This window comes from Excalfactoria chinensis, chromosome 6, assembly GCF_039878825.1.
Source record: "Excalfactoria chinensis isolate bCotChi1 chromosome 6, bCotChi1.hap2, whole genome shotgun sequence".
In the NCBI taxonomy this organism is placed as follows: Eukaryota; Metazoa; Chordata; class Aves; order Galliformes; family Phasianidae; genus Excalfactoria; species Excalfactoria chinensis.
Genome location: NC_092830.1, coordinates 22,670,954 through 22,693,007, shown reverse-complemented (window position 1 = coordinate 22,693,007; position 22,054 = coordinate 22,670,954). Strand labels below are relative to the sequence as shown.

The 22,054-nt window shown below is 37.2% G+C and overlaps 1 protein-coding gene across 1 annotated transcript in view; it reads right to left on the bottom strand.

The window, feature by feature from the left end:
• Positions 1 to 1,689: 1,689 nt before the first annotated feature.
• LOC140254046 (kinesin-like protein KIF20B) overlaps positions 1,690 to 22,054 on the bottom strand; it is a 28,910-nt gene continuing 8,545 nt past the window's right edge. Inside the window, exons 12-34 of the mRNA XM_072340237.1 lie at positions 20,866 to 21,117; positions 20,175 to 20,314; positions 19,502 to 19,649; positions 18,666 to 18,936; positions 18,116 to 18,177; positions 17,773 to 17,892; positions 16,391 to 16,553; positions 12,502 to 13,705; positions 11,919 to 12,057; positions 11,053 to 11,175; positions 10,613 to 10,673; positions 10,217 to 10,342; positions 9,812 to 9,953; positions 9,335 to 9,362; positions 8,474 to 8,629; positions 7,341 to 7,517; positions 6,220 to 6,384; positions 5,451 to 5,576; positions 4,721 to 4,924; positions 4,179 to 4,259; positions 3,330 to 3,456; positions 2,641 to 2,783; positions 1,690 to 1,767 (exon numbers count right to left, since the gene is read on the bottom strand). Of these exons, the coding sequence (XP_072196338.1) occupies positions 1,690 to 1,767; positions 2,641 to 2,783; positions 3,330 to 3,456; positions 4,179 to 4,259; positions 4,721 to 4,924; positions 5,451 to 5,576; positions 6,220 to 6,384; positions 7,341 to 7,517; positions 8,474 to 8,629; positions 9,335 to 9,362; positions 9,812 to 9,953; positions 10,217 to 10,342; positions 10,613 to 10,673; positions 11,053 to 11,175; positions 11,919 to 12,057; positions 12,502 to 13,705; positions 16,391 to 16,553; positions 17,773 to 17,892; positions 18,116 to 18,177; positions 18,666 to 18,936; positions 19,502 to 19,649; positions 20,175 to 20,314; positions 20,866 to 21,117 (4,236 nt within the window). The remainder of the gene's footprint in view (positions 1,768 to 2,640; positions 2,784 to 3,329; positions 3,457 to 4,178; positions 4,260 to 4,720; positions 4,925 to 5,450; positions 5,577 to 6,219; positions 6,385 to 7,340; positions 7,518 to 8,473; positions 8,630 to 9,334; positions 9,363 to 9,811; positions 9,954 to 10,216; positions 10,343 to 10,612; positions 10,674 to 11,052; positions 11,176 to 11,918; positions 12,058 to 12,501; positions 13,706 to 16,390; positions 16,554 to 17,772; positions 17,893 to 18,115; positions 18,178 to 18,665; positions 18,937 to 19,501; positions 19,650 to 20,174; positions 20,315 to 20,865; positions 21,118 to 22,054) is intronic.

Sequence of the window (22,054 nt, the reverse complement as noted above, 5' to 3'; positions counted from 1 at the left end):
TCAGGTACTGGAAGACAGCAATAAGGTCTCCCCTCAGCCTCCTCTTCCTCAGACTAAACAGCCCCAGCTTCCTTAGTCTCTCCTCATAGGGCTGATTCTCCAAGCCCTTAACAAGCCTCGTTGCCCTTCTCTGGACCTGCTCCAGTACCTCCATGTCCTTCTTGTGCTGAGGTGCCCAAAACTGGACACAGTACTCGAGGTGAGGCCTCACCAATGCTGAGTAAAGGGGCAGGATGACTTCCTTAGTCCTGCTCACCACACCATTCCTGATACAAGCCAGGATGCCATTGGCCTTCTTGGCCACCTGGGCACACTGCTGGCTCATATTCAGCCGACTGTCCATCAGCACACCAAGGTCCCTTTCCGTCTGGGAGCTTTCCAGCCACACCTCCCCAAGCCTGTAGGATTGCCTGGGGTTGTTATGACCAAAATGCAGGACCCGACACTTGGCCCTGTTGAAACTCATTCCATTAACCTTGGCCCATCGATCAAGTCTATCCAGGTCTCTCTGTAGTGCCCTTCTCCCCTCAGGCAGATCAACACTCCCTCCCAGCTTAGTGTCGTCTGCGAACTTACTGAGGGTGCACTCAATCCCCTCATCCAAATCATCAATGAAGATGTTAAACAGAAGCGGCCCAAGCACCGAGCCCTGGGGGACGCCACTTGTGACCGGCCGCCAACTGGATTCCACTCCACTGACCACAACTCTCTGGGCCCGGCCATCCAACCAGTTCTTCACCCAGCGGAGCGTGCACCCATCCAAACCACGGGCAGCCAGCTTCGGGCAGCCAGCCCGAAAGTGTGATGGGAATGAAACAGACCAAAAATTAACATTCAAAACAATCCAGTAATCCAAGTAAAAGAGAAAAATAGACCAATAGTATTTGTACGGTTGGCAGTAATTCAACAAAATAGAGAAAGCTGCCTGAGCAAGAATCAGAGCAAATAAACTCACTGGGATTACCTTATTTCATGCATATCAAATACAGGTCATTGCAAAAGTAATTTCATCTCTTTACAAAACACAAACAGAAGGGTTTGGAGATGGTTAGAATATACTCTGAAGTGTTTACTCCAGACTGGAACACTTCAAACAGTAGATTAACATTCATGGATATTAGAATTCCCCCCAAATGTATTGGGTTTATTTTTCCAAACTTAGCAATTTGAAGCTGAGTTCGCACAAGTGAGGGAAAGCATCTTTCTTCCATGCTGAGGAACTGGCACTATCTTCTCTCCAAAGGAAATTCTTTAAAAAGATTCAAAAATTAAGCATACACAAATCTTAATGTGTACTCATGCTCTTCTCTCCCCCAGAGTTCTGCTAAGTACACCAGTCACGTAAGAAAAGCAATCCAGGCCATCCTGAACAAGTACAGTTATTACTGCACAATGGGTAAATAACAATCAGTCTTAAAGACACTGTTCCTATACAGGGGAGGCAAGACAAAAATAAATAAGTAAATAAAAATAAACCCTTAACCACAATAAAATTCAAACACATTTCAAGAAAGCTTGTATTTATTTCAGCTTCAGTGGAGTCAGTTTGACACCGTCCGAGAGACACTATACACCTATATACAAACTTAAGGACACAATGGAGCAACTTTTACTGTTTATTAACAACCAGTTATAATAATATAATAGAATTCTGCCCTGACTAGAAGGAACAACCATGCTTCTTCAAGGCTATTTAGCTTTCCTGGATCGTAGCCGTTGCTTGATGTTTTGATGATCACTTTCCTTCTTCTTTTGTTCCATATTATCCTGAAGAAAACATTTCAAAAGTTACTCATCTTTTTACACAAGACTGACAAGCTGTTCTTGACCCACGCAAACATATTTCTTCCCCTAAATGGATTTCAGAATGGAATTTGCTTATTATTTTTTAATCAGAAAACTATGGGATACCGAGATCATTTTAATACAGCTTAATCACAAGGAACAAACATGGAGAATGTACAAAATCCTGATTGTCTTAAAAAACTCACACATCTGAGGAATGCCTGAAGGCAGCTTTCATTTTGAAATACTTATTTTCAAATGAGTATTCTAATACTTGTTTTGTGAAACATGAAGTGTTCAGAAAACATTCTTAGCCTAAATCCCTGTAGCTATGACTTGCCCAGAATTTCAATTCTTGGTTCAGTTCCATGTTCTCAGAACTACAGTGAGAGAAGTAATTCTCATCTTCTTCATCTTCTAACAAAAAAAAAAAAAACAACAACCCAAACACATCAGATCCTTTACAAGTCGGCTTAGACAGAACAACATAGTTTAAGCATACCTAAAAAGCTGTCTAAGTTGTGCTCTAGAAAAGCATGTAGTAGAACAATGCCACCCCAACAAAGTGGAATTATATATGATTCCAAATTAGAAGACATCTCCATGATTGCTACATCACCTACTTAGTAAACTGTAAGCCAGCAGCCAAATACAGAGATCTTTGAGGACAAAATAAAACAAAACAGCAGGAAGACCAACAAGAATGGTAGAATAAAGAAATAGCTCAGTACTTTCAACCTCCTCCTGCAAATAGATGACACCTTCACGTTTGTTTGGACTCCTTAGTAGTTTATGTTAAGCCAAGACCACAGAAATGCATTACATTGCATAGAGTCGTAATGTATATTCGCTTACCGAAGAAGCAGGTATATCTAGAGGGCCAGAAATGTCAGCTGAACGCAGCTTCCTTTTGGATCGTTTTGGCTTGATCTCTTCTCCTTCAGAACTCTCAGGTTCATCAGATTTCGAAGAGTTTACTGCTGCCATCAGCTTCTTAGCTAGAAGAAATTTGTTTTGATTCATAAGCCAATCAACTTACTGTTTTTGTGAGTCTTTAAATCAGTGAGTGCAAAACAAAAAGCTTTGTAACAAACTTGGTTTATAAATGATACATAAAATTTAAATAAAAATACTCGGAAATTGTACTTGCTCATCAAGGTTCTCTGTTGCTTCTATAGCTGAAACAGTTTATAGCTTCAGGTACGGAAGCTTAAAGCACACATTAAAATTGAGTATGAAAAACAATCATGGCTCAGAAGTCGCTGGAAGTCAGAAACTTCAGCAGGAGTTAAACAACGGGCCTAACTTTTGTGCTGACAGAAGCACAAGACAGAGCCAACTTTCTCTGTATAGTTGTAGGTTTTCACAAATGTAGTAATGAATCCCTGAAAAGATGAATAAATGCATTTACTTCATAAATCAAAGGACAACTTAACATGGCATACAAGTTCTCTAAGAACACATGCATTAATAGCCTACAGCAGAAACAAGCCATTCTACAATGCCTAGAAATCATGGAATAAAGCTTATTATTCTACACCAACCTTTAGAGTGAATAACAGAAGGAGAGCTTTGAATAAAATCTCCAATTTTTTGCGGTGTCTCATCCTTCTTTTTAGTCAGTCTTGAAGTATGCACTTGCTTTCTCAGGAAGTACTCATGTCTGGATTTCTGTTAAACAGAGATGTGAACATGTGAAGTAAGAGCATTGTTTAAACTTCATTTTAGTTCAACGTTATTTCAAGTTGACATTTTGAGCTTTGCTACAGACACCTCTGTTCATTATCCTGATGATACTACAACAGTAAGTAATGTAGACAATTCTATACCCTTCAGGGAGTTGTCAAAATCTCAGCTATTTCAAGGCATACATTTCTTAAAGTTTCTTAATGAAGCAGTAGTTTCTTTAAAAGTAGCTCCCAAGCTGTGGAGTTGTTTCTTACACAAGCTGTTCTAATTACATAAAATAAAGAAACATACCAAACAGAAGACAACAGATGGGAAGAATCTACTACTCATACTCTGACCACGCCACGGATACTGCTATGACATGTAAACATCTGTTTTTAATAACTGCCATGCATATTAATAATAGGAACCTTAGTTTAATACAAGGGCTTCACTTACAGAAGCACACGATAATACACTAAAGCTTCTCTTCCCAACTATTCAGTGTGCATTAACCCTCTCTCCAAATCATTACACATTACAGCCATTACACACTCTGGGGACAGACTGACTTGCTCTTTGGTTAGCTTATGGAATTTAATAAGAAGAGCTCATAAGTGTATAAGATTCCCATTCAAGTATACAGATAAGACACTGCTTCTTTCACACAACCACACAATTACAGGAAGTCCCAAACTAGCTTCAAAACTAGAACAAAAACCAACCTTTTTCTCGTCACTTACAGAGGGTGAATTCAAAGCCATGACAGATTTTGTATTTCTCGTGTTCTCACTTTTCACAAAACCCTGGGAAAATAAGACAAGTTTCAGCCATGATTCTTTTGGAAAGAGCAATTTACGTCACAAAAGGGAACACTTTAAACACTATTGCTAATAGTACGGAGGTATTTGCTAGTGGTAACTGTCCAAGTGGAAATCAAATAATAAATAAACATGCAATTATAAAAACAGGTTGGTAGTGTTATTAAGATATCAATATTAGACATCTCATAATGATCTAAAGCTGATTTATGTCTACAGGTCTTCAAAGAAAATACACAATGGAGATAAGAGAAATTCTTTCCCTTCTCTTAAACCATTATCACTCAGCTTGGCTATTAGTTTTGTTTCATTAAATCTTGGACTCCCCCATACTAAGTTCATTGATTAAATCCTTCAACTACTTTACTGAGCATTTTTTTAATGCTTAAATAGGAAACGGTAGAAAGGCATCAGATATTCCGTTTTCTGTTAGGTCTATGGTGTACCTCATCCATGTCATCACTTCTTCTTTTCTTTTTTGTCTTAGGCATTTTCCCTTTTAAAGGTGACATGCTGCTGTGTGGCTTTATCTCCATCTTATCAGGTTGCAGAGGTGGCAATTGGATTTCCAGCTCTGGTTTTGGGAACCGACTAGTTTTTCCATTTTCTGTGGACACGTCAGAAGAGTCGAGGACAGATTCCGAATGCTCCTGATAGCACAGAAGAATTTTAAGTGCAAGTGTTAAGGTAGCCATGAGATGAAAAAGCTATAAAGCATCTGGAAAAGGATATGTAAGCATTCAATTTTCCTGCTGTAAGAACACTTATAACAGAAGGAGTCTATTTCAGTTACAGCAGTTAACCCTTCTTTCCTAGAACTTGTTACATTTAAAATTATTTCCGATCTACGATCACAGAGGAAGAAAAGAAAATAAGTTTGCTGTGCCCATTTTGGTGTCTCTATAAATTGTTGTCCATGTAACTCATCTAATCATGAGCCACTTCATAAGCATTAACATGAGGAGAGTTTTCAACAGCATGTGACAAGAATTCATCACATAATTGTTTCAACAGCTTTTATTCCTACCACAGGCTATAAAAACAGGTGATCTGTTTGAAAGGGATAAATAACATAAAACTTGGGAATTCTTTAGAGAACATGAGTTCTTTTCCTACTCATTCCTTATCAAAAGCAATACAATTACAACATTTTCAGATTTGAAGTTTCATACTAACCTCAGATTCATTTAATGAAGTGACACAGCCAGGACGTCGAGGTGACAAATAATTGTCTTCAGCTTCACATCTTAATGGAATGCTTCCTTCATCTCCAGTTTTAGTTTTGCTTTGTTTTTTCATAGGCTGTAAATATTTAAAATGAGTAAAGATTAGGCTATGCAATAGACCTCCAAAATATCTTGAGTTTTCTAAAGTAAAATCTCAAAGCTCATTTACAAAACATTGTAAAATCTCAAGCTCAGACACCACATGAACATGTAAGCTGAAACACAGCACAAGTGTGGGAAGGTAGTAACATGTATTCATCGTGTGATCTTCAGATATACCCTACTGGGTCTCACTAACAGTCTCAGGCAGTATTCTGCCTCCTAAAGAGAGAAAGCGAGGCAATATTTGGGGACAAAGTCTGTAATGCTGGTCATTTTGTCATCCATTCCCCCCATACTCTGCATGCTCACAGCTGCTATGTTAGAATACCAGAGGCTAAACCTCTGCCTAAACTTCAGCATCCACATACAAATTACACTGCATGGAAAAGTTCCATAGCATATGCAGAGACATGGTGTTCTAGTAAATAAAATATTTTTGAGAGGATGAGAGCATGTAGAAGACAAAAAGAACCAACAAGTACTCATCACTGAATATGCAGTTAAAGGACTATATGCTAAGAAAAATGATTCTAGCTCCAGTATCTCCTAGGAAAACAGAAGAACAAAAAGGGGTTAACAAGATGTTAAGTACATACTTTCTATAAATATAATCATACCTTTTCATTTACAGAGCCATCCATTCCACTTTGTCTTTCATCAAGTAAAGGTAATTCCAGCAAAGCTTGGGGGCTACCATGGTTAATGCGCTGTTTTAATTCCTTTATAAAGTCATCTTTGTCAGCCAGTTCTTTTCTTAACTCTTCTATCACAGTTGCATTATCCTAATAAACACAGTAAAAATGGCTGTGTTGTGGGATTGGCAAAAGGAATTAACATACACAAGCAGTATTGCAATTACTTAGTAGCATCAGTTTTAGAATTGCAGGCTAAAACAGTTAACTATTGAAGAACAGTAACATTTCATGGATTTGTATGGTCACTGTTACAAGTGCAGTAGTCACAGAATTGCCTGAGAAGATGTAATACAATATATTTTGATTCTTCTCTTTTATTCTACTTAGGTGCTTCAGCCTTCATCTTTCTTAAGATATAATAACCCGAGCTCTTATTCGTTCCCAAATCCTTGGTACTGTGAGAAAGCCAGCAGTTGTAGGGGAAGTTTTGCTATGAGAATATCTTTCTTCCCAGAGAAAGTGAATCCAAACATTCTCAAAAGAGCACAACTCATTTAGTCTTCTGTTTAGCTTCTGAAGTTCTATGCTACTGTTTAGATTGGCTATCCTGATTAAAAGCTGGACACTGAAATAAGAAATGCAGCTTCCAGAGATCATTCCCCCTTTGCCTTTGATGCTTCCCTTAATCTCTCTTCACGTCCCTTTCTGTCTTTTCATGCCATTGTAGATAGTACCTCAGAGAAAGCAAAGAAAGTAAGAAACCTGAGACAGAACTACTATCTGACCGAGTACTGAGCCTAGCTTGGGATCAGGAAATGCTGTGAATTATAGGAAAAAGCTACAGATGTCCAATCTGAACTTAGCATCAAAAGCATCAAACTGACACCTGTTTATCTGAACTACTGAAAACGTTGAAACTTTGGTCATTAACAGAAATTCTGTTTCTGAAGAACAAAAATAAAATCTGGTGCTTTTTTGGTTAGCTGCACATGATGTCAATATGACAGTTCAAGAACAGAACTACACCCAGAATACAAAGAGCAGGTATAGTGTTTTGCAGAATGTATGGGTAGCTAATCAGGTAGGAAGAAAGGAGAGCTGACCTTCCTTGAATCCTTTAAGGCAGACTGTTTCAGTTCTGCTATTTCTCTATCTTTTTGTATGGCATTAGAAGCCAAAGTTTTGAGCTGTTCTTCCAAGGCTTCTACTATCTGATCTCTCTCCTCACGCCACTTTTGAAGATTGCAGTCCTTTTCCTCCAGTTGGGCAATAAGTCTTTCCTAAATGAAGAACAGATTAACAGTGAACACCAGATTAACAGTGAACACCACCTACTACACACTGAACTGTTGTAACATTTCGGTAGTTAGAACTGTTTTACAGTCTTAGTAAATGGATGATCTCTTCAAGATTCACAGGAGCTCTAGAACTAGTTGCACTACAAACCTACAGAAGCAAAACCGTGCTTCTATTATACAACCTATATTTCTCTCCTTGTGAAAAATTATTATTAGTATTAAGAACCTCCACTTCAATTTGCTCATTTAATTATTACTAATGAGCTTTAGGAAAATGAAGTCACAAAGTGATAATAGTACTGAGCCACTCACATCCTTCTATGCTGCTTTCAGGTCCAGAAAGTCAGGACTAACTACTTCCAGATGCAAAAAAAAGCTTTGCAGAATGTACAGATTCACATGTTTAAGAAGTGACATGACAAGAGCCCAGTGAACAGCTCAAGTAACTCAAGTAACTTTGTTATCAGTCACTACTTGGAAAGTGATAAAGGAGCAAAAATGTGGCAGTTTGACCAAGTATTTTTATTCAGTAGAATAAGAAGTCTGTGGGGTTTCTTTAGAAACTCAATTGCCTTTTCTTGCTTATAAAGGCTTAAAGGCCTTCTGCTTTGCAGAAAAGAAAACAAACAAAAGCTATTGTATAAAATGTTTTCTTAGCCTCATTAAACAGTAATCTATTTTTCAACTGTAATTTTCTTATTGATGTCCCACGTATGTTACATTTCTTTATGCACTTAGGAAAGATTTTTCTTTTCGTGCCACCCCCCCCCCCATTCCTTCCTTTTCCAAATCAAGCAGTTCTCATACAGGCTTTGCCACATAAGAAAGCAAGGGGACTTGGACAAGCTGCTCTTATGCACCTTTACTGTTAATACTTGGTATGAAGTTGTCTCCAAACTACAGACACCAGACAACTCTGCCAGGACCTCATCACTTACAATTTCTGCTTGTTGCTTTCCATGACGTTGTTGGTCCTCAGCAAATTTTTTCATTTCTCTGTAGCGAAGATTCTCAGCTTCTTTTATCTGATTTAGGAGTGCTTCTTTCTCCTCCAGCCACTTCTTTCTATCAGTTTGATACTTTGTCTCACTTTCCTATTTCAAAGAAACCAAAAATGAAATAGTGAGTCATTAAGGAATGAAAGTCTTAAAAGCCAGGTCATCATTAAATAGACTTACTTCTTCAAGATAACAGAAACATTAGCAGTTTTTACTACAGAATATTCCCAAAGCCATGTATTGAATAATCATTAGTTCTTTTCCATTAAAAAAATAGTAATTTCCAGTATTTCTTATTCAGACTGGAGAGCCTCCATAAAACATCTTTTCTTCTTTATAAATGTTCGCACAAGCTTTACAGAACTTACCCCAAAAGTCATTGTAAGAAAAACTCTTTTAACTTAAAAATTTCTAACACTTTATGCTGCCTTGCAGCAGTTGTAGAAAAACTTGCAGCTCCTTCAGGGTTGAAAGACAAAGAAAAGCAATACAGTTTACACTGTAGGATATAGTCTCCTTTCCTATCACAATCAAACCTACTGACAGACATTCTCAGATATAGGACAGAGCACCTGAGAAACTGCTTGGAAAAAATAAAAGTCTTTTAACCGAGGAAAATTAGAAGTAGACCCTCAGCCCAACAAAAATGGCTTCCCAGTGATAAAGTTCGATGATGATTTCAATAGCTTATGTTAGTTGCTTAGGCAACTAATAGAAAACAGGTTTGACAAATATACCGTAAGTTACAATTTGCTTTGAGTTAGTATTCCTTTCTTGCAAACAACAATTGTGTAAGTATACTCTGCTTATAGCACATTGACATGGTATAGAATGAAGCAATGAATGTTCAACTTTCCTCTCTTCTTGAAAAAGGGAATTGGCTCTGGGCATTAAAAAAAATATAATGAATAAGGTTACTCAAGATGAAGAAGGAAAGAAGTTCAGAAACATTCTACAAACAGAGGGGATGTAACCTATTGTATAGAAATCTCCCACTGACAGCCCACTGCTTTTATTTAAAAAAGCAAAGAACAACAACAAAAAAGCATCAGATAGGTTAAGATAACTGTTCAGAGGCCAGCAACAGAAGCACTGCTCATGGCAGCATAATGTAGGGAAGGCTACACTTCCTATACTATGGGGGCATCGGTGATGCCGCTCTTCATGTACCACCAAAAAGCTGCACCTGGTCCCTATTGCACGTTGCACTGCAGGTTTTACAGGAAGTTTCTGTAATCAATGTAATAGTTTATCAGGTTACAGCTTTGAAGTTAAGTTACCTCCAGCTCTTTTCGCAGCTTTGTTAATTCTGTACTGTTTTCATTCCCATTTGCCTCATCACTTTCATTGTTCTGCTGCTGCCAGTCACTATTGCTCTGGTTTTGCAGTTCTCTGTATTTCTGTTTCCATGCCTTCAGTTCTACTCAGTACACAAAATGAGGTTAGATATCATAACATTTCAAATGTATATTTGAAATACCATACCAATGACTTTTTACTAAAGCCAATTAGGTTTTCTCTGCTATAGACACAAAGAAATAACAGAAGCCTTTAACTACAAGAAATTTGTTGGTTACTATGGAACATTAATGCCGAAGTAACAGTCACATGAAAATGGAAGTGGCTATCCCAATACATCTAAACCACTTTTGCATCCCTGCTCCCTTTCCCTGGAAAGATTACCTGAAGCTAATTTTTTGTTCTCTTCTAACTGAGCTTCAAGCATTTGATCTTGTACAAGCTGAGTTTCTTCTTGTTCGTCTAATGTCATCCGCATAACTTCAATTATTTTTTCCTTTGCACACAGATCTGAAGGTTTGAAAATTTACAGATGAATTCCCTACTACCTCCCATTATTCTCAAGACAAGATTCCGCCACGACCAAAAGCTCTTTTAAAAGAAATAGAGCATCTCTATTGAAATATTTACATACAAATATATACAGAAATGTTTTCAAATAGAAACACATGAGACTCACCAAAGTCATTAGCAATGTGACAACATTTAGATGGATATTCCACACACACACACACACACACACACACACACACACACACACACACACAAATAATGGCTGACCTTCACATATTTTCTCATACTGTTTGGAGACTTCTTCCAACTTCTCATCATTCAACAGCTCCTATATTTCATGTGGAAAGAAAAGTGTACACAGTAGAAACAAGCAGAATTTTTAAGACAGCCCAGAATTAATAAGTTTTTCATATAGCATAAATAAGGACTCAAGCTGATAGAAAGTAAGTATTGCAAGACATTTCAATTAACATATCATGATGTCACTCAACAAAATCAGGTTATATGCATGTATTATATGTGTATTTACTATGCTGATTATTGTATTTAAAGCAATCTGTAGTGACTAATTATTTCAACATCTTTCATGGTCTACCACTAATCTCAGTTGGCTACTTTCTTTTTACCCCAGTTTTTTTAAACCTTTTTCCTGTTGCTTTGAAAATCTGCATCCTTTGTTTAATAAAAATTAAGAGCAAGTAAAATACCTGTTTAAGTTGTTGGATAGAAAGCTTTTTACTATCCAGCTCTTCCTTAAGCTGTTTTTTAATCCTTTCAAGTTCATCCATTTTGTTCCTCAGAGTTATCTCCACAGAACGCATTGTGGACACCTGTAATGTAAGTACAGCTCACGGTTAATTAAAAGACTTCTGTAATCCAAGCTAGCCAAATACTTCTTCTTTATTAAATAAAGAGGAATTAAACAAGTGCTGAGTAGGAAAACAACAAGTGCAAGGTTACCAAGGAAGACATGAATTTATTTTTAAGCTTCAATTTTCCACCCCAAGCACACCAATAAACATTCAGACTAAGATCCTGCAAAATGGGTTTTAAAATATCTTCTTGTTCAATAATCACATTTTAACTATTAACATCACTGGAGTTGAAAATGAAGGCAAAAACAAACAAACAAACAAACATATGCTTGTATTAAAGAGCCTCTGGAAATTAGTCTATTTCTCTTCAAGGAAATAGCACTTTTCTTCCCAGTTATCAGCATTTTTCACAAGACTTAGGTTTGAGGCTTTGGAGTTACCACAAATACCAATAGCAAGGCACTGTTACTGTAGAGATAATAACAAGTCCCCTTCCAGAAGCAGATTAGCCATTCTCTTCACAAACCTTACTCCAGACTACCAACCAACATTACTTTCCTCTGTTCATTATCTATAGGAAACCATGTTTTAACTCCTGGTCCCCTCTATAGCTTCAATGGCAACTTTACCTAAGATTTGCTGCTAGCCACACTAGTATGAAATTTTCAGCTTCATAGTTAAAGTTTGAGAAAACAAGTTTTAACAACAGAAAGCCAAACATAATCCTATAGAAAAAAATATCTCAGTTGACTACAAACCTCGTTTTGTACTTGCTGAATTTGTCTCTTGGCATCAGAATATTTGTCTTTTAGATCTGCATACTCTTCTTCTTTCCTCTGCAAATCTTTGTTCAAATTCAGTACAAGGGCAGAACTCTCAGAAAGAATCTTTTCAAGCCTTTTGTTAAAAAATAAAGAGACAAAGAACTGTTACACATCTCATGGAAACAGCAATTACAGCTAAATCCATGCCCTACCTGTTGGTTTCTATTTATAAATAGACTCTTAGATCTATCTAGACCAGTTACAAGATTTAAACAATTACTTTTGAATTTCAGCTTGCTTCTCATAATCAGATTCTGAAGGAATAAATTCTTCAGATGCTACTCTGAGGGATGTATAACAAAACCACAAAACCACCAGAAATCCCCAAATTGTTCTTTATTTCCTTGCACGCTCCTGTTTTCCCTTGGAACTCAAGTAGCGTACCAAAGCATCCTAAAGTAGTAATTTGGCTATTGATAAGCATGCAAATGCATTAAGTCAAAGGGATGTTCCCATGAACTATTTTTAACTCTAGTTCATTCTCAAAGGGCTCTAAGTTAACTCAGTGGTTACTTACGATTCTATAGATTGCGCTTTCTCCATTTCACTCTTTTCCTTTTCCCAAAGAGAGTGTTTCATCTGCTCCAAGCTGTTTTTCAGCTGCATAACTTCTTCCATCAGATCTGCTTCTTTGATACTTAACTCTTCAACCTTTTTGTCTGCATTAGCAGACTTCTCCTGCAGAGTTGCTGTAACTGTTTCTAGATTAACAATAATAGATTCCTTTTCTATAAGTAATTCTTCGAGTTTTGACACATTGTCTTCCTTTGTCCTGAAAGCCTCCAGGAGACATTCAAGCTCTTCTATTTTTACCTCACAGCTGGCAACTTCTTCCTCAAATAGTGCAATTACTCTCTGATCTTCTGCAGCCTTTTTTTCAAAGTCCTGAGTTTTCTTTTCTATTTGCTCACGTAACTGATTCACAAGATCTTCTTCCTGACCATTTTGAGTTGTAATCTCACTTAGCGTTATTTGAAGTTGATGATTATGATTTTCAGTGTCTTTCAGTCTCTTCTCTAGGTCTTCAGTGCCTTGAAGCAGCGCTTTGATCTGCTGACTTTTTTGTGAAGAAACATCAACAATAATTCTGCATACTTCCCAAATCCTTTCAAGACTATAGTAAGAGGAGAGGTCCTGCACAAGATCTGATATGGAAGAAGTCTGTGACTGAACACATGGAGAACTAATTTGAGATGTCTCTGGCTCATCTTTTGCGGAGTCTGAGGAATCCTTTACATTGACAAAGTCAATATCGATGGCGTGAAACTCTAAGTGACATTTGTATAACTCATCTAATTTGGTCTGCGTGGCTTTGATCTGTGACACTTTATCAATTATATACTGTTTGGCAACTTCTATGATGTTATTTAGTTGGACATTTTTATTTTCTAGAGTCATATTTATAGATTTCTGTTCATCCAGTTCAGAAGCAACTTGACGATATTCAGCTTGACTCTGCTCAACTTGTTTAAGGAGGGCACCAGCTGTATCTTCAGAAAAAGAGAGTTCGATACGCAGTTTTGTTACCTGCTGACTGAAATCTTCTTTTTTATTTTTTTCTCTTATGTATTGCTCTTCAAGACCAGCTAAGTGACGTTCCAAGACTTCAGTTCTTTCCCTCAGTGCTAGTATTTCCATACGGTACGCAGAGCACTTTTGTTTCATGTGTTCAATTTTCTTTTGCACTTCAGTGCTCTTTTCCTTTCTCTCCTTCACAACCACTGAAACAAACAAAAAACAAACAAACAAACAAACAAACAGGAAAAGGAATGTAGGTTGATTAAAATCATTATTACATAGCAGTTCACAACACCAAGTAGCAACTACTAAATGAAAAACTGTCATAACATGCAAGCCATGCCATCACATCACACGGTATTTGATACTAGTAAAGGAGTTAAAGCCCTCTGAACACGTAATCAGGTGCCTCAGATTTCTATACAGAATTTACAGCAAAAGGTTTTCAGTCTGGAAGAACACTTTTACCATGGCACTACTCAAACCTTCCACTCCACACCAGTAGAAAATCTAATTAGATTTAAGAGACACGGGAATGAGATAGAAACAATATAGCTGCGAATTATCTATCTTCCCTGCTTCAGCAAGCCCTATAACGCAGCCAGAAATCACTCCATCTACACCTAAGTGGTAGATAGACAGTTTTCTAAGAAATTTCATTCAAACTCACAGTCCTCTTACTTTCAAAAGAAAGATAAAATCCTGGACAAGTTGATCATTTCAGTGTTGATATCTGTCTCTTTTTTTCAGTTGATCTCTAAACAAAATACTTACTGTTTTGCATATAAAGTTCACTCAGAAAGGTGTACAAGTTTGCACACTCAAGTTCCCATAAATATTCCATTAGCTTGGGGCTGTTTCTTTCTTAACTAGTGAGCAATAGCTAAGATCACATGCATTTTCTTTCTATTAAAAGTGACTTCTGCTATATTTCATCACTGCTTTAGAATCCAGTTACGTCCATTCCATAATATGCATACTTTTAAGTATTAAAAAAAATAAAAATAAGTCAAGACTTATTAGGGACTGTGTCACCACAACAATATATTCCATGGTGATTCTTGTACAGTCCTTTTATTACTACAACTACAGAAAAGCAGAATTTTATAGTGCCCACATGCAGCCTGCATTACACACAGATTCACATGCACTGCATGGAAACAGCCCCTTAGCTCATCTAACGAGTTTTAAATCATTTGAGGGCTGTATAAAAAAGTCATACTGAAGCAATAGCAATGGCATGTTCCATCCCAAACCAGCTTTTGGGTTTTGATTGCTCCCAGCAACACTAGTGAGGGGAATATGATTTAGAAGTTATCTAAATGCTTTATGCTGAAAACAACAAGCAAGCACTAATGCAAGATAAATAAGACTTGGGAGAAGATGTGCAATTTTCAGTCTAGAAGCTCCTTACACAGGAAGTAAGCATTATTACAGAGCATGGGAAACAAGACCTAAAAGCTCAGAGAATGGTGTAAATACCCTGATCTTTAAACCAAGATAACCTATCATCTCCTAAAACACTTTTGCTCATGTTACTTATATAACTAATTCTACAAAAGAACCAGCGCAACACACCTGTGCTCATTGTTCTACTGTGTATATTTAACATAGTTAAAGAATAGATATTTAGCAGTTTTGGAAATTGGACGCTATTAATACACACAAATAGAAGAAAATTTTAACATGATTGAATACTCAGTACTTACTAACAGAAAACTTAATGCTGACATTGTGACTATCAGCTACCCATTTTATTTCCTATGTGGAGCAGTGCTGTCATTAATTTTTTAAATGAGAGCTTTGGTCACATGATTATAACAAACCTACTACTATTTGGAGTATGAAGGAGTCCACATCAGCTGTGCTTCCCTCCCTCAGTCTCTGGTAAGATGCATATATGTGATGCCATTCAGTGGTCACATTAGGATTCAATATTTATGCCAAATAAAGATGGCAGAGACAAATCATCCAAGAACAGCATCTCATCCAAAGAAGGCCTTGACTTTCTCCCTTGCACATATTTTGCAAGAGGAATACAAGAAAGGAAGGAACTATAAGCTAAGTTTTAGATTTTCCGTTTTACATTGTATATGCCTTCCATAATTCTAGGAAAACTGATGCTCAGCTGTGCCCAGAAGTGAAGTTAAATGCACCAGAGCTTATCAATACCATATTTTGCTCAAATATTGCCCATACAGCTCCATGTTCTTGATTAGTCCTTGAATTAAGTAGACAAAATAAGAAATGGTATCTTCCCCACCCCTCCTCCCCAACTTTCATCCCTAGTGAAATTCAAATAAACAAAACAAGAGGACTGGAAGTGTAAACACAAAAGTTGTGCAGAATATGTTGTCTATGGATTTAAAAAGATGGAAAACCTTCCTTTGCCAGCAGTGTCACCTTGACCATCAGTGCATCCACAGCACCAGTATGCATATAATGAAACACTGTTTCACAAGAGCAAGCAATTAGCAGGTCATCAACAATTTTGATACTTGCTCCAGGAAAAACAAAACAAACAAAAAAAGGCACTTGAACAGCTGATGCTACTCAGAAGACCAGCAACAGCAGTTGAAACAGTCCTAAAGAAACTGCTTTAAAACTATGACCAAATCTGCAAGTGCATCAGCAGATGAGGAAAAAGCAGCAAAAAGGAAATAAATAGTGCAAAAAGCTTTTATTTCAAGCATTCAAAAATGAACAAGCATAGGACATTCTGAAAAAGGGATATTTACATAACAGTTACTTCTATTTACAGTTTAACACACTGGCTTTTCTCCTTATACCGTAAGGTATGCGCTTCACAGCCTTTTGTTTCTGATCCGGAAGAGGAATAAATTTATTGTTTTGGAAGACACCTTGTTCAACGATGGAAGAAACTGTACCTTTCTTTGGAGGTGGCTCTTCCACACTAGGCTTATCTTCAAGACAGTGCTTACTTCCCACTTCCAACTCAGTTTCCTCATGTTCCATTAATTGGCTGCTTTCAGCTACTTCATTAGTGTTCTCTTCTGCTGGTTTTGCTTTAATGGTAGTTACAGTCTTTTCCTGTATTGATATAAGATCAATTACATTGAAGCTTAACAAAAGGAGCACTTAAGTCTCAATAATAATCTGTAGGCAAATATTTACACAAAACCATAGAGGTAAAATATTTACCCAGTGACTCCATAGACATCAGTTACAAATCTCAGTAGCAGACAGAACAAGTACACCTTCAGATAATGACAGCGCAATACTCGGTACAGTATACAAGGGAAGGCAAGAGCCTGACAGGTTACAAAGTAAAAGACTTGCACACAATCAAGAGTTTACCAGTTTATCAAAGAATTTCCTGTTTCCAAGAAGTCAACATAATTACAAACATGGTCGAAGAGCAAATGGTCAGCTCTCATACAAGTTCATCACATCACACTTCTGCTAAGCTGCTAAAAATCACTTTCATTGTGAAAGATATAATCCAACCTTACAGCTTAGTCAGCTCTGTCATGCATATTTTAGATTGTGTCCTTGACCAGGAGTGAAGTTTCCTTACTTACAAGATGACAATTGTTAAGCCATGCTGGCACTGCCAAGGACTGATTACTCATCTTTAGTACCTTATGAAAAGCTTCAGAAGTATTCAGGCCACACAGTCTCACAGATAGAGTTGGAGCCTTGTTCTTGGAAGAAGTAATAGGTGCAGACATGACTACTCATCACAGTCAGCTTTAATGCTATGGAAATACTAAGTTGCAGTGGTGCAGACAGTCAAAGGCTAAGAAGGGTCAAGTAGCTAAGTTTACAAGGGAAGTGATCTGAGTGACAGAATTAACTAGAAATGTTTTCAGAGCTACTTCAGGCTACCAAACATCAAGGTAAAGAATGAACAAAAAACACCAGAAGTGGTATGCACACATACTTAATCAAGCTAGTCTTCACATATTCAGCAGCTTGCAGTACATTAGTCAGGAGAAAGTTTTATTGACTGCATAGAATGTAGAGATATCCTGACCATTCACTCACACTTCAAACTCTACTCAATATACTTTTACTGCTGCTCTTCCTCTGATGTAGGAGTGTGAAGCAGGAGTTAGTGGAACACACTGATATTTCTGTTGTTTGTATTAACAACAACTACCTTCAGATAAATTTGGATTGCTTACAATTTCAAACAAGTACACCAGCTACATACAGAAAATCAGCTTTCCAAAAGTGTGTTGATTACAAGCATAGGGTTAGCGTTTTTCTTTTTTTGTATAAGGATACTGAGATGTGTAAAACTCACATAGTCTTTTACTTTTTCTTCTAAATGAGATCTTAAGTCTTGTAGCTTTATAATAATGTCATCTTTCTTCACCATGATGTCCATTAGCTCTTGAATCCTTTCATTTTGTGCATTCATTTTCTTGGAAATAAAAAAAAAAAAAAAAAATTAAAAAAAAAAAAAAGTTCAGCCATCAGTTTCTAATGTAGTGTTAAGTAGCTGAAATACACAACACAGGAAAGGCAAGTTCAGTTAAGCTAAGCTCGGTAAGAAAGCTATTAGTGGAGCCTACTGGAATAGCATCTTTAGCTACCACAAGTTGGTATTAAAGCAATTTTACACAAGATATTCTTGATAAAGTTACCTCAGTTGCTTCTTTAAGTTGCTCAACAGACTCATCCAATTTAATCATCTGCATTTCAATGTCTGTAACACACAGAAAAGATTGCATTACATAAGTAGCCAATAGATAGTTTATTAAGTAATCAATTTTTCCAGATATTCTAATGTTTAGGTAGCTCTTGAACAAATTAATTAATTTGCATGTGGTCTTCACGTATTGGGAGTGATTCAAAAGATGTCTGTATTTCTTGGAATGAGAACAAGGCATCAACAAGATGTAAAGAAGAGTAGGGATTACAATATAAAAGTAAAAATCAAGATATAGATATTTAACCCCATACTTATGAAAGCTTAAACGTGCTAGTTGCAATTTAAAGGAGAAATACAAACAAACAAACCAAGAACTGTGGAACTGCTCAACCTGAATATACACAAGGAACAAACTATCACTTATCTCAGGCGATCATTCCAAAGGTAGAACATCTCCTCTACTTCCTACTCAAACTGGTTATTTCTATTTTAGATTAATGAACTATTTTTTTTTTTTCTACCTTTCACATCGCATAACTCACCTTTGTTCTTCTGCATCAACTCTTCTTCAGTTTTAAGTAGTTTGGTGTTTTTCTCTGTTAGCTCTTCTTTGGTCTTCATTAGTTCAAAGTTAGTTTTCTCCAGCTGCTTTTCAAACCAACCAATAGCTTCCTTTGGGTTCTCCAGGGATGCAGTGTAACTATGTGCTGCCTCAGCTTGCTCTTTATTATCCGCAATATCAATATTCTGAAGAGAATCAAGAATGCCCTCAAGATCAACACAGGTGTCAGGCACTACGCTATGTTCTCCACCCTGAAACATAAATTATAATCAGTTAAAATAGCTAACTACAAAATAGCTGTTATTTCTACAGATAGTCTGGATAGCCACTATGAAGTCAGCCATACAAGAAGATGTTAATTTCAGCTTCAAAACCCATCTCGCAAATTCACATACAACCTGATAGAGAGTCGCATGGAGGGAAGATATGAACTGGCAATCTAGTAACAGCTAATATATTTTATAGTATTTGATGACGACACTTTTTTTTTTTTTTTTTTAATGTCACCCCAGATGGATCTCCTTCAAAGTTAATGTACAAGTTCAGATTCCCCTTTTCTTTGTACACACGGTAGATTTTCATTTTGTGTTGCAGAAACACAGAAAAGCCCCAAATTCCCAAAGCTTTCTGAAACTGTTCTTGAGGCTCAGCAACTATTCCTGCTAGATGAAGAATAAATGCATGTTGCTCATCATACAGCAACACAGCATGCGCTTCTTTGTAAACAGCCTTGTGTTCCTATAAGATGTGCCCATAACATTTAAATAGTAAAAAGGAAAATATTTAAGAAAAAAAAAAAAAAAAAAAGAAAAATACCGGGGGTTCAGCTTGTTCACGGCGAGGCAGACTGTTTAATTTCTCTTCAGCTGGGTTTTTAGCATAACCACTTACAAGTTCCTTGGAAATTTCAAGGCGCTTCTCAGAATTTTCTTCAAGCCGTTCTCGTTCATGGGAAAGGCATTTGCTGTAATACAAAAGAGAAAAGATAAGTCAGCTAAGTTAGCCAGCCACTAAGCTATTTTAGTATAGCTTCTTGTAAACAAAGATGCTTCTCTATTTAGACACCACAGAATAATACACAGAATATTACTGCTACACTGACATAGAAATGTATTTCCCCACTCCCCAAGATTTGCGGGAGGTAAGTAAGAGAGAGCAGCAGCAGATGACAACAGATACAAATGTTTACTAGAAGAGTTTTTTCTGAGCTCCTCGAGCCAGAATAGTTCTGTTTGCCACTAAAAGAATGATCAATAAACAAACCCACCACTCCTCAGCCCCCAAATCAAAGCCCTTCCTGCACCGTGTTTCTCCTAAAAATCACAGTCCAAACAGAAGCTGATTTCTTAACAGAGACTAAGTAGAAGAACAAGTCCAGCAGAATAGTAGACTAAACTTTCCTCTAATCCAACTCTTGGCCACAGGTGAATATACCCTCAAATCTTTCCTTTTCAACCAACAATTTTAAGAACAACTAAAGCTAACTTACTCAAATTCTTTTTCCTGCTCAGCAAAATGTTGAGCAAATTCTTGTGCCACTTCATCACGAATTTTCAGTTCCAGTAGTAACTTGTCCTTCTTCTCAGCAACAATTTTGTTCTTCAAGTCTTCTACAAGATTCAGCAGTGCCTAGGATAACAGCAGTATTAAGTTTTTCATTATGCAATGATTTCCCTAGGACTGAGTTTTCTCCTTTCACTCTATTTGAAAGTGAGAGATAATATTAATTAAATGCCATCAAAATATTCTCTAACCTTCTGTTTCTGCCTCTTTGCCCTACTTAGAAGTAACTTCTAAAAGAAGCACAGTCCTAAAAGAGACTAAAGCATCTGTTACTTAACAAACTTTTCTTTTCCCCCCACAAAAAAAAAAAATGAGGGAAAAGTTTTCTGTATTGCTAAAAACAAACAAACGCACCACCCACATGTAATCCTTGCTATGTACTGACCACAGGTAACCAAAAGTAGATAGAAACAAGTCTGCATGTCTCATTGTTCTGCTTGAATTTGGACACCTTTCACACACTAGACAGTAAGTCAGAGTCATTCTGCTTAGCTCTTACCACTGAATTTATGGAGAAAAAGGGTGTTCAGAAGAAACAGGAGAGAGATGTAGGAAAAGAAGAATGTTGTTATAAGATTCAGTGATACACTAATCCTTAAAGTACACCTGGCACTTACTGAGTATTTTTCTTTTCCTATAATGACTTTATCTTCTTCATATTTCAGCACTGTTTCTTCTCCTGACTCACGGTCTTCCTTCATCTCAACATCATCATCTTCCATTACATCTTCTAGGGTTTGGTCCAAGGGAAAACCAGTGCTTCTCTTTGGGATGGTCATTTTAGAGCAACAAGGCATTGATGACTCACTTGCTGATTCCTGGCCAAATGACTCATCACGAGGAGGTACAGATGCATCTACAACAACAACCTACTCAGGAAATAAAAGACAAATCCATCAGGATTCTTCTGACCTTGACTAGAACTTTCAAGAGGGACCTGCTGCGCTTTCCTCTCCTGAGCTTACTGCTCCTATGGCCTACACTTTGTTTGGTCACTACTTAAGCCAGTTTTCAAGAAAGTACAAGGGAGTTACTGCAGACTCCAGTTCTACTTTTAACCTCAACAGTTTCACTAGGCTAACAACACACAAGAACTGCCACTTCACACAGCCACAAATTTCTGCTTTTTTTATGTTTTGAGTTTCCCGTTGCATTCAATGCAACTTATCATTATCTTTTCAGTTCTTTGTCTTGCACAGCCACTTCACCCTCATAGGCTGCTCCCTCTACTTTCACACTTAACCTCCTTTAGATAAGGCCACAATCCAAGAGCACACATCCATCAATCGTGCTTTAAACACGAACTCCCAACACTTCAAAGTCTTCCATCAAGACCGTAGCACTGATCTGACAGCTTGCTTAACTTCTTTAGTGTTATATCATGGCACTCACTCCTACCCATTCCGCTTAACCCCCACTTTCCCACTGAAGCCTCTGATGTCCATAACACAGCTTTTCAAACTCCTTGCTTGCTGCATTTCTTTTGTCAACACTTGAACTGAACAGTATTCAAAATTACAACAGCAGCAGCATACGGGGTAGCTGGATTTGCTTTCCTACATGGGATCATATTTTGAGAAGAGAGAAAAATTAAGTAAACAGCATAAAATCTCCTCCAGATGTAACAAGTCGCTTCTTGTTAGGCTGAATACTTTTTAGGAATAAGATTCTCAGAAGATGCTTCTGCCCTCACACCCCAAAGAAACACAAAGACCCCAGTAGAGATTTTTAGAAAACTCTGTAGGAAAATTAAGCTCAACTAAAACACTAAATTTAAAAAAAATCTGACTGCTGTATGGAGACAAA